Below are 12,581 nucleotides of genomic sequence, written 5' to 3'. Positions count from 1 at the left end.
AAAACGCCGGACACATTCGCAGGAGCCGGGGAGCCCAGGAAATTTTAAATCTCCTTGCTCCCAGCGACCAACGGTCGCTGAGTGCTTGGAGCAGTGACCGGAGACCTCGTTGAGCGGTCCCCGGTCACGTGATAAAGTAGCGATCTAACATTAGGCCGGTCACGCATGACCGGAGAGGAATTACGGGTTCTGCATGCACTTGATCAGCGGTAATCCACGGATCAATCGCATGCATTGGATTACACAATTCCTCCCAGTTAGCGGGTCGGAATTACGGAATCCACTCGCAGAAACAGAACACAGCATGCTATATTTTACCGCGGATATCCGCGACCTAGAGCCCATTGTGCTCTATGACCACGGATATACCCGCAGCCCATATACAAACACATTGTGTACGGGCTGCGGGTACCCGGGTCATCTCTAAGCGACGGCGCGGGAAATATAAACAAAAAACCGCCTGTGTGAGTAGGCAGTTATGCGCAGTACATTACGCGGCCGTACGCAGGGTCACAGCCGGGCTCATAGGTGGGATCCGCTGCGGGCCTCCACAAGCAGATTCCGCCTACGGCTACGTGAGCCTGGCATTATTCAGACCGCTACCTGTAATCCGTAATTTACAAGAAGCCCCGGGAACGCTCGCCTTCCTGCAATTCCAGGAGCACCTTGTTGAGCGCCTTCTGTGTGAGACCGCTGCACCGCAGCAAGATTACAAAAGCCTCACAGAGCGCCACTTCTTACACCCCATCCCCGCCGCTGAGGTCACGAAATACCCCCAAAAAAGCGAGACAGACGGGGGGGGATACCCGGTTTTCTTGCCCCATGTGCCCATCCCAAGCAGCCTCCGTAATTACCCCTGTCTTCGGACATAAAACGCAGTTTATATTATTACTTTTATCTAATAATTAGGGAATGCCAAAAAATGGGGATGGCGGGGGGGGGGATTATTTTTAGGAAGTCAATTTTTTTTCTGTATAAGTGGGCAATGAGGCCTGGAATTTATTCAGTTCTGCCCTGAAATCCAGCGGACATTCCCTCCATTATGGGCCTAGCCATGTGTCCTGTAAGTAGATTAGGGCCACAATGCATATGTTTCTGAACACGGGACAAACGGGGGGATCCATTTTGGGGTGAACGTCTTCATTCCTCTGTATGCTGTAAAAAAAACAACTGTTTTTAAATTGACAAAATTGCCAAAAAAATGAAAATCGTAATTTTTTCCTTCTGCTTTGCTTAGATTCATTCAATTACTGTGGGGTCAAAATAGGCAGTACACCCCTAGATTAATTAGTTAAGGGGTCTAGTTTTCAAAATGGGGTCATTTGTGGGGGTTCTCTATCGTTTTGGACGCTCAATGGCTCTACAAGTGGGCAATGGGGCCTGGAATTTATTCCGTTGTACCCTGAAATCCAACGGGTGCTCCTTCCATTATAGGCCTAGCCATGTGTCCTTTAAGTAGATTAGGGCCACAATGGGTATGGTTCTGAACACGGGACAAACGGGGGTATCCATTTTGGGGTGCAAGTCTTCATTCATATATGTGCTGTACAAAAAAAACTGCTTTTAAAATGACAGAATTACCAAAAAAATGAAAATCGTAATTTGTTTCCTTCTGCTTGACTTAGACTCATTCAAAAACTGTGAAGTCAAAAAAGTCATCGTACCCCTAGATAAATTCGTTAAGGGGTCTACTTTTCAAAATGGGGTCACTTGTGGGCGTTCTCCATCATTTTGGTCACTCAATGGCTCTACAAGTGGGCAATGGGGACTAAATCTCCTTCAAGCAAAATTTCTGTTCCGAAAGCCACCGGTTGCTCCTTTCATTTTGGGCCCCATTGTGCATCCAGACATAAGATTAGGGCCACAATGGGTATGTTTCTGAGCACGGGACAAACAGGGGGATCCATTCTGGGGTGCAAATCCTCATTTTCATGTGTACTATAGGAAAAAGTCCTGTCTTTAAAATGACATTTGCAAAAATATGAAATTTTAGTTTTTCTCCTCTAAATTGCATTGACTCGTGAAAAAAAACTGTGGGGTTGAAATACTCCTGACACCCCTCAGTGAATACGTTAAGAGGTGTAGTTTTTAAAATGGGGTCACTTGTGGGGGTATCTATCATTTTGACTCCTATGAGCCTTTCCAATCTTGGCTTGGTGCAGGAAAACAAAGTGTTCCTCAAAATGCTGAAAAGTAATGTTAAATTTGTACGTCTCCTAAATGGTTAAAAAAAAACGAAAGTTTTTCCAATGTGCGCCCAAAATAAAGTAAACGAATGGAAATATATATCTTAGCAAAAATTTCTATATTATATTTGCACATATTTGAGATATTGCAGTTGGAAATGTGAAAAAATGACGATTTTTTCAAAATGTTCCCAATTTTGGCGCTTTTAATAAATAAACACAAATTCTATCGATCTTTTTTTTCCACTTAAATGAAGTACAACATGTGGCGATAAAACAATGTCAGAATCGCTTGGATATGCAAAACCTTTCTGGTGTTTTTCCATGTTAAAGTGACACGTGTCAGATTTGCAAAATTTGGCCTGGTCATTAAGGCGCAAACAGGCTTGGTCACTAAGGGGTTAATAAACCCAAAACCCCCACAGCACCGGCCTTCGCCTCCCCCAGACTCCCCTCACTTATGTCAGTAATGATGAGCCCCCAGCAGTGACAGTGCCCCCCACAGCTGGCCCCCAGCAGCGGCCCCCAGCAGTGACAGCTCCCCCTACAGTGGCCCCCCAGCAGCGAGAGCGGCCCCCTACAGCGTCCCCCCCAGCAGCAACAGCGCCCCCCACAGTGGTCCCCCAGCAGCAACAGTAGCCCCCCCAGCAGCGACAGTGGACCCCCAGCAGTGACAGTGCCCCGCACAGCAGTGACAGCGGCCCCCTCAGCAGTGACAGCGACCCACCAGCAGTGACAATGCCTCCCACAGTGGACCCCTAGCAGCAACAGCAGCCCCCCCAGCAGTGACAGCGGACCTCCAGCAGTGACAGCAGCCCCCCCAGCAGTGACAGTGGCCCACCGAGACCCACGTACTCACCCCGTCCATGTCCTGGAAGCTCTGCTCCTCTGCTGCCCTCCGCGCCGCTAGCAGAGATGATCTGTGGCGCACACTGACGTCAGTGTGCTTCCGGACGCCTCCTCCCCCGGACGCTCTCGCAGAACCAAGTTGTAAGAGACGTCGGGGGAGGAGGATCCCGGCTGCACACTGACATCACAGTGTGCGCCGGGATCAGTGCCGCTATCGGTAGTAGCGCTGGTTAGTGAATAGCAGCAGGGGAGCCGCGGCCCCTGCTAGTATTCACTAACGGGGTGAACGGCCGACAGCGGCCGTGTGTCAGCGACTATGGCTACGCGTGTCAGTGCTGACATGCGTGTCATAGGTTCACCATCATGGAGCTAGGAGATCCAGAGCTGCCTTACAATGCTGCAAAAGTGGGTGCGAAGCAGTAGAAACCGATTCAGCTGCCAAGCAAAGACTGCTAAGGCTCATCCCAACGGCGTACGCTGCGCGGATCATCCAGCAGCAGGCGATGAACCGGGTATCACCGCGTACTGCAGCCAATGCGCTGCACATGACCGTGGATCTCACGCACGCTCTGTAACTGTGTTTTTGTTAATTCCCCGCTCTGTCTCATAGCGGTGTCACGTATGCAATGTATTGTGTATGGACAGCGTTGAATACGCTACCCATAGAGAACAATGGGGCTGTCCGTGCGTGATACACGATGACATAGAGCATGCGGCGGTCGTTTTCATGTGTGGTGGATATACACTAATGTGCGCGGATCAGTGAACATCAATGGACTTTCATTGACTCCATTCATATTACGGGGCGTACATGGCGGGCGTGATCAGCGCTCGTGGGGATGAGCCCTCAGTGTAGAATGCAATGTGTGCTTCATCTCTTAATTCACCTGCAAGTGGGACCCTCATAATTACTGAGACCACGGACAGGAGTGGGGGGCTGGACTGGCGCCCGAGTGCAACAAACTTTCCTGTCTTTAACCATTTTTTCTCCTCTTTCAATTTTATCAATAAGTAAAAGAGAAACCTGTTAAAGGGCCGCAGCTCGTCACAAACAGATACATTGGGGCAATGTATGAAAAGCAGCAGTCCCATGGAGGGAATGGGGCGAGAGCGGGCATGCTCAGCGTACTGTGGGGGCAGCAGTTAGGGGGAGGCAGTTAGGGGGGCAGCAGTTAGGGGGGCAGCAGTTAGGAGGGCAGCAGTTAGGGGGCAGCAGTTACGGGGAAGCAGTTAGGGGGGCTGCAGTTAGGGGGGCAGCAGTTAGGAGGGCTGCAGTTAGGGGGGCTGCAGTTAGGGGGGCTGCAGTTAGGGGGGCTGCAGTGGCCTTTGTGGTGCTTTTCCATGAACACCATTCTTGGTCAGTGTTATCTAAGAGAGGGCAGAGATCTTGCAGTCTGTAGACACTTCTCTAGGTCCATTGATGTTCTTCTTGGGTTCTTTCAGGGTTGCTTGTTGTGTTCTTGGAGTGATAGAATCGGACACTCCTGGAGAGAGTAGAACGGTCCTGAATGTCCTCCATCTGTAGATATAACCAGGGATTGATGTTCTCCCGGGTTTTCAGCTTTTGTAGCCTTTTCCAGCCTCTCCATAACACATCTTCTAAAAGTTATTTGCATGGAGGCGCAGCTCACACTGACCAATTGCTGAGACGGACAGATCTGTCAGTAACCAGGCTCCATGGGTCTTTATTTAACGGGTAAAGCACGTGTGCCACCCACATTGCCATCTCATCTCCTTACTGAACCTCCTTTAGTAATTACAGAAGCTCTTGCTGACGTTAGTGACATTATTTCACTTAGTTGTCTCCTTGACTTGTGGCTGATCCAGCCGGCTGTTATTAGTTACATTGTGACTTGGATACAATCAGACACATGACGAGGGTATACGGAGTCGTTGCCTACTGTGACCTACCTCCCCTTTCCCTTTTCCCCCATACCTTAAAAAACAACGCAACACCAAAAGTTGGATTAATTTATGGCCACAGCAGCCACATTTATTTAACCATACCATAAACATAAATAAGCGTTTTAACCAAAGATACCCCTGGGAGGGATCCCATGGAGCCCTACCACCTGACTGTCGCCTCACCAGAAAAACGGGAAATAGTTGTGCCTGTCACCCGTCGCATTTCGGACTCGGGCAACACTATTTCCCTACCAACTGCCCCCGCCGCGAGTCGACAGACACGGGGGCCCGCCACTCACTCGCCTCAGGTCGCCTCATCCTGACCCCGAGGCCGGCTAGCCATAACCTGGCCAACCCCTCCCATAACCACTGCAAGGCACCGCCCTGCGACTCCCCGAGGCGACAGTCCTAGCCAAACAATTCACGGAGAGGGAAGTTTAGCTGACTCCAAGGGACCCCTCCACCCCTCCTGCTGCCATGACGATACACCCCCCCTCCCTTTTTTACCCAAGGGCGGCCGGGCGGGACACTTCCACGGCTATGCTCCAACTGCTAATTTTCTTTGAAAACTGACTCCTCCCCCCCACCTTCCTTGCCGCTCTTTTTACTCCCCCACTAACCCCCCCTTTCTCTACCCAGAGTTCTCTTCTTCTCTTAACCCTTTCACTTCCCGTTAACCCTGTCATGTCTGCCTCCCACCTACAACTTTGTTTTCCGGCTCCGGCAAATCTTTTTATTAGTCACCAGTACAGAAATCGTGCAGAGCGATGTATAATACCGTATCTATGTCTGCTGCGCTCCACCATTGGTTCAGCTTTGAAGCTCCTGGTTCCTGTCCTATAACGGACCCCTCACCTATTATGTGCAACTTAGATTAAATGCACCCGGCGGGGTTGGATTCCGCATGCGTGATCCTGCAGTGGAATCCGACATGGTGCCCGGCCGCTGACCCCTGCGGACCCGTCCACAATGCTCTTCACCTGCAATGTGGATGTGGCGGCCTGGCACATGCGTAGTACAGATGACTCTGTGCCGTCGCTAAGCAATGACGCAAGTTCTGCGGCACGTCTGCACTGTCACTGTGGACGGGCCGTGGATTGGATGGCTTCCATTGACTTCAAAGCCGTCCGCGCTGAAATCTCGATAAAATAGAGAATGCTGCGATTTTCCCTCTGCGAGCGGACATGGAAAAGCGATTTTGCATAGCATGTTATGGGTAGTATGTGCTGCACAATCCAGAGGCGGCCGTGTGCATCGGGCCTTATACCGTGGGGGTCTTCTTGCGGGGCCCTTGGTGCAGTTGGCTGCAGGGACAGTTCTTGGTTATGGATATATTGTAATAGAGACCTTTCTGGCTCTCTTCTAGATCATGCTCCTGAGTGATCCGGACGTGGAGAGCAGCATACTCATCAGCTCTGATGCCGGGGCCACCTACCAGAAGTACCGACTCAGCTTCTACATCCAGAGCCTGCTCTTCCACCCCAAGCAGGAGGACTGGGTGCTGGCGTACAGCCTGGACCAGAAGGTAACGCACGAATACTGGAGTCGGCTCCAGCGCCCAACTCTCTGAGACTTTATAAGCTAGATATGAAATAGAAGGAGCTCCGGGGCCACTTTGGGGTTCAGTTTGATGTAAGGGAACGCTGCTGTCCTGGGAGAGTCTCAGACTGTTTATTAGGGTCCAGGAGCTCCAACCCCAACGAAGGCTATGCTACGCATGGATCACCCTTGTGTGCGCCCAGAAAACCGCTCCATGTCGAGGGACGTCTATAGAAGCGCAATGGATAGATACTGCCTGCCATATAAACGTCAATGAGCTCTATTATAATGCACTTTAAAGGGGTCAGCTCATCATAGACAACCCCTTTAATATAGGTGTCCGCTTCCGAGAACCCAGCAAATAGGGTGAAACCTTTGTATGGGAATGTATAATAATTGTAGAATCTGTAATCAGGGAGATCAGCGAGTGACTTTCCTTGGCATCTGTAGGCCCCGCCCCTTTCCACAGATCCCACCCCCTTTTTACTTGTGACGTTCCATATTTACAGCCCACATCCGCATCTGGGTCACATGCACTAAAAGAAAGGTGGGGCCGAGAGAAGCGTCGCCTTGTTGCTACCCCCACCTTTCTCCAGGTGACCTTTGTAGCTGCTTTAGGTAATGGTGCCCCCTATGTATCCTTGTTAATTAATGGTGCCCCCCTTTCTACCCTCATTAATGGTGCTTCCTGCTTTGTTAGGCAGGAGCCCCCCTTCCTGTCTCTCCAAATGGCAAGGAGTACCTTCATGTGCATCCGGATGAATCCTCCTCCCCGCTTGCTTTCCTCACCTCTGATGTTCCGAGGGTCCGGGGGTGGGGTGGGGGGGGGGGGGTGGGGGTGCATGTAAAGATACTGCATTTGACACAGAAACGCTCGCCCAAGCGTGTGGAGATCTCCCTCCCCCTGATGCGTTCCCCCATCCTAGGATGGGTTTCTCATGGCCATATTGTTGCAGTCATGGAGAAGCCCTCTTAGCGTTCATCTATCGTCTTCGCTTTCCATACTGCTGAGTGGATGGCTGTGATGTCACAGCGGAGGAGTGTATAGCGCTCCATTCGGTAGCGCTCCCTCCTGCGGGTGCAATGTCCAGAGCTGCACGTGGGCCACAGACACTGCATCTTAGATCATGAGGTTTACCGGAGAGTCCTGAAGTTCCCAACAGTTTGCAAGTCATGGAGTTGCTCTAAACATCTGGATAGTCCTGTAACCCTCATGATACGAGATCCAGCGTCTGCGGCCCACATCTAGCTCTGGGCCGACCAATCACAGCTTCACCCCTTCACACTATTCCACTAAGGGCCCTTTTAGACAGCCGAGAAGTTGTTCAAATAGCCACATCCAGCGGAATCTGAGTGACCACTGCTCAGTGTAAAGGCACACCCCGACTGAATGACCAACGAGAATGTCTATGCTTTTCCTTCATCGGTCAGTTTCCGCATGCATAAAACTGAATGATGGATCGGCTGCGTAAACAGGCAGTCGGTCGCTTCTGAGCCGGGCTCTCAGTGAGACTTGTTCCTGTGTAAACGCACAGCAGCGAGCATTGTGAGACGATCGGCGCCTGGCAAGTCGTCCAGTGTAAAAGGGCCTTAAGACACTAAGCGAGAAGCTACGCCGGCATCCCCCTCCTTGTGAAAATATGAGGCGGCATCCCCCTCCTCGTGAGAAGCTGCACCTTCATCCCTCTCCCCGTGAAAAGCTGAGGCAGCAGCCCCCTCCTCACGAGATGCTACAGCAGCATCACCCTCCTCGAAAGAATGTGTGGCGGCATTCCCCTCCTTGCTAGAATCTGTAGCGGTATCCATCTCCTCACAAAAAGCTTCCGCGGCATCCCCTTCCTCGTGAGAATCTGCGGCAGCATCCCCCTCCTCACCAGAAGCTGCGGTGGCATTACCCTACTCGCGAGAAATGTGGTGGCAAGCCTTCCTCGCAAGAAGCTGTGGTGGTATCCTACTCCTTAAGAGAAGCTGCAGCAGCATCCCCCTCCTTGCGAGTAGTTGCGTCGGCATCTCCCTCCTCGCGAGAAGCTGTGCCAGCATTCCCCTCCTCACGAGAAGCTGCAGCGGCATCTCCCTCCTCGCTTAAAGGTGTGCCAGCATCCCCCTCCTTCCCTGAAACTGCAGCGGCATCCCCCTACCTGCGAGAAGCTGTGGTGGCATCCCCCACCCCCCAAAAGCTGCAGCAGCATCCTCCTTCTCATGAGAAGCTGCACCGCCATCCCCCTCCTGCCCAGAAGCTGCAACAGCATCCCCTCCCTCCACAGAAGCTGCAGCAGCATCCTTCTCATTCCCAGAAGCTGCGGCGGCATCCCCCTCCCCGCAAGAAGCTGCGGCAACATCCCTCTCCTTGCGAGCAGCTGTGCCAGCATCCCCCTCCTCACGAGAAGTTTTGGTGGCATCCTAATCCTTGAGAGAATCTGTGGCGGCATCCCCCTCCTCGCAATAATCTGTGGTGATATCCCCCTTCTCGCTATAATCTGTGGTGATATCCCCCTCCTCGCGAGAAGCTGCAGTGGCATCCCCCTGCTCACGAGAAATTGCAGCGACATTCCCCTCCTCGAAGGAAGCTGCGGTGGCATCTCCCTCCTAACAAGAAGCTGCGGCAGCATCCTCCTCCCCGTGAGAATCTGCGGCGGGACCCACCCCCTCGTTTGAATCTGTGGCAGCATCACCTTCCTCGCGAGAAGCTACAGTGGCATTCCTCTCCTCTTGAGAAGCTGTGACAGCATCCCCCTCTTCCCCAGAAGCTGCAGCAGCATCCCCCTACTCACGAGAAGCTATGGCAGCATCCCCCTACTCCCCAGAAGCTGCGACGTCATCCCCCTCCTCTCCAACAGCTGCACTGGCATCTCCCTCCCCCTCAGAAGCTGCGCTGGCAGCCCCCTCCTCCCCAGAAGCTGCAGCGGCATCCTCCTCTTCCCCAGAAGCTGCACCACCATTCCCCTCCTCCCCAGAAGCTACAACAGCATCCTCCTCCTCACGAGAAGCTGTGGCTGCATCCCCCTTCTCCCCAGAAGCTGCGGCAGTATCCCTCTCCTCCCTAGAAGCTGCACGGGCATCCCCCTCCTCCCCAGAAGCTGCGGCGGCATCCCCCTCCTCCCCAGAAGCTGCACTGGCATCCCCCTCCCCCTCAGAAGCTGCGGCGGCATCCTTCTCCTCCCAAGAAGCTGCACTGGCATCCACCTCCCCCTCAGAAGCTGCGCTGGCAGCCCCCTCCTCCCCAGAAGCTGCGTCGGCATCCCCCTGCTCGTGAGAAGCTGTGTCGGCATCCCCCTCCTCCGCAGAAGCTGCAGCGGCATCCCCTTCTCCCAGAAGTTGTGGCGGCATCCCCCTCCTCACAAGAAGTTGTGGCGGCATCCCCCTCCTCCCAAGAAGTTGCACTGGCATCCCCCTCCCCCCAAGAAGTTGTGGCAGCATCCCCCTTCTCCCCAGAAGCTGCGGTGGCATCCCCTCCCCCTCAGAAGCTGCGGCGGCATCCCCCTCCTCCCTAGAAGCTGCACTGGCATCTCCCTCCATCCCAGAAGTTGTGGCGGCATCCCCCTCCTCACAAGAAGTTGTGGCGGCATCCCCCTCCTCCCAAGAAGTTGCACTGGCATCCCCCCCCCCCCAAGAAGTTGTGGCAGCATCCCCCTTCTCCCCAGAATCTGCGGTAGCATCCCCTCCCCCTCAGAAGCTGCACTAGCATCTCCCTCCATCCCAGAAGTTGTGGCGGCATCCCCCTCCTCCCCAGAGGCTGCACTGGCATCTCCCTCCATCCCAAACGTTGTGGCGGCCTCGCCCTCCTGCCCAGAAGCTAGCTGCACTGGCATCCCCCTCCTCGCTCCCTACTACTTACAGTTTTACTCTAGAAGGAGTTTCATGGACATTCATGAATAGAGGCTTCTGGGTGGCGGGAAGATGTATTACAGGGATTCATATATCCACCTGCACTAGTGATATATGCAGTGATATCTGCTCGCCCCTCGTATTCTCCACCTTCCTCGCCCTCTGCTGTAGTAGAAGGTTTTAGTGCGCAGCTGACGTTGCATTATTGCGCCACTCAACACCGCTAGTAGTTTATACCGCTGATAAAATGCAGTCATTCGGCTCTCCGGCTCAATCGCATTGGACGGCGCAGTAAAACAAGCCGCCTGCATTCTGACGCTCTCCCAAAATAAATAAGCCAAAGTTTTAAATAAGGAATGGGCTGGAAATACTATCAGCCGGCGCTGCGCTGTCACATCTCGTGGCTGATTTACTCCTAGTGGAGAAGCGTCACGCAGTAAGTCAGAGGAGAAGCGGCTGCGATGTCGCCGCTGACAGCTGCTCATCCATATCAGAGCCCATCTCCAGGGCCAGGAATGTGACAGTCCGCACTGATCAATCCTCCCATCAGCTCCGCGCTCTCCCAGATGCCATCATCACTCTTACCTGCTGACAACCTGGCATAAACATGGCACGAAACGTAAACATAGCGGAGGCGAGCGCGGCGCCAGCCCATCACTTACTATCACTGTCTGCGCAGGAAATGAGGCCCTAACATTCACAAAGACGCCATAAAGCATTTTTATTTTACCTACAAAGTTTAAACATCTCTTAATATAAAGTGGCGGAAGGTTACGTGAAAGGTGCAGGAAGGAATCGGTCTGCGGGCCGCGCCAGCGGGAAGCGGGATGCAGACACCTCACACGGCTCGTTTAATATATGGCTATTTCTATATATCCCCTTCTACGTTACTCAGAGAAGTACTGCGGCTCCTCAGCAAATAAAACCACCTAATATGACAATCAAGACCTGAAAACATTTATACTCTGCCAGTTACCATTATACAATGGATCTACATAAAGCGTCATAAATACATATCCTGTAAGTATACAATACTTATCCTGCATTATACTCCAGAGCTGCACTCACTATTCTGCTGGAGTCACTGTGTACATACATTACTTATCCTGTACTGATCCTGAGTTACATCCGGTATTATACCCCAGAGCTGCACTCACTATTCTGCTGGTGGAGTCACTGTGTACATACATTACTTATCCTGTACTGATCCTGAGTTACATCCTGTATTATACTCCAGAGCTGCACTCACTATTCTGCTGCTGCAGTCACTGTGTACATACATTACTTATCCTGTACTGATCCTGAGTTACATCCTGTATTATACTCCAGAGCTGCACTCACTATTCTGCTGGTGGAGTCACTGTGTACATACATTACTTATCCTGTACTGCTCCTGAGTTACATCCTGTATTATACTCCACAGCTGCACTCACTATTCTGCTGGTGGAGTCACTGTGTACATACATTACTTATCCTGTACTGATCATGAGTTACATCCTGTATTATACTGCAGAGCTGCACTCACTATTCTGCTGGTGGAGTCAGTGTGTACATACATTACTTATGCTGTACTGACCCTGAGTTACATCCTGTATTATACCCCAGAGCTGCGCTCACTATTCTGCTGGTGGAGTCACTGTGTACATACATTACTTATCCTGTACTGACCCTGAGTTACATCCTGTATTATACCCCAGAGCTGCACTCACTATTCTGCTGGTGGAGTCACTGTGTACATACATTACTTATCCTGTACTGCTCCTGAGTTACATCCTGTATTATACTCCAGAGCTGCACTCACTATTCTGCTGCTGGAGTCAGTGTGTACATACATTACTTATCCTGTACTGCTCCTGAGTTACATCCTGTATTATACTCCAGAGCTGCACTCACTATTCTGCTGGTAGAGTCACTGTGTACATACATTACTTATCCTGTACTGCTCCTGAGTTACATCCTGTATTATACTCCAGAGCTGCACTCACTATTCTGCTGGTGGAGTCAGTGTGTACATACATTACTTATCCTGTACTGATCCTGAGTTACATCCTGTATTATACCCCAGAGCTGCACTCACTATTCTGCTGGTGGAGTCACTGTGTACATACATTACTTATCCTGTACTGCTCCTGAGTTACATCCTGTATTATACTCCAGAGCTGCACTCACTATTCTGCTGGTGGAGTCACTGTGTACATACATTACTTATCCTGTTCTGACCCTGAGTTACATCCTGTATTATACCCCAGAGCTGCACTCACTATTCTGCTGGTGGTG

At 51.8% G+C, this 12,581-nt stretch overlaps 1 protein-coding gene across 1 annotated transcript in view; it reads left to right on the top strand.

Moving 5' to 3' along the window:
• Positions 1–12,581, top strand: part of SORCS3 (sortilin related VPS10 domain containing receptor 3) — an 810,393-nt gene that overhangs the window by 383,082 nt on the left and 414,730 nt on the right. The window contains exon 4 of the mRNA XM_066601804.1: positions 6,307–6,465. Coding sequence (XP_066457901.1) covers positions 6,307–6,465 — 159 coding nt within the window. The remainder of the gene's footprint in view (positions 1–6,306; positions 6,466–12,581) is intronic.

Source organism: Eleutherodactylus coqui, chromosome 4 (assembly GCF_035609145.1).
Source record: "Eleutherodactylus coqui strain aEleCoq1 chromosome 4, aEleCoq1.hap1, whole genome shotgun sequence".
Lineage (NCBI taxonomy): Eukaryota > Metazoa > Chordata > Amphibia > Anura > Eleutherodactylidae > Eleutherodactylus > Eleutherodactylus coqui.
Note: the sequence above shows the minus strand (reverse complement) of the source record. Positions and strands in the feature narration are given on the sequence as shown.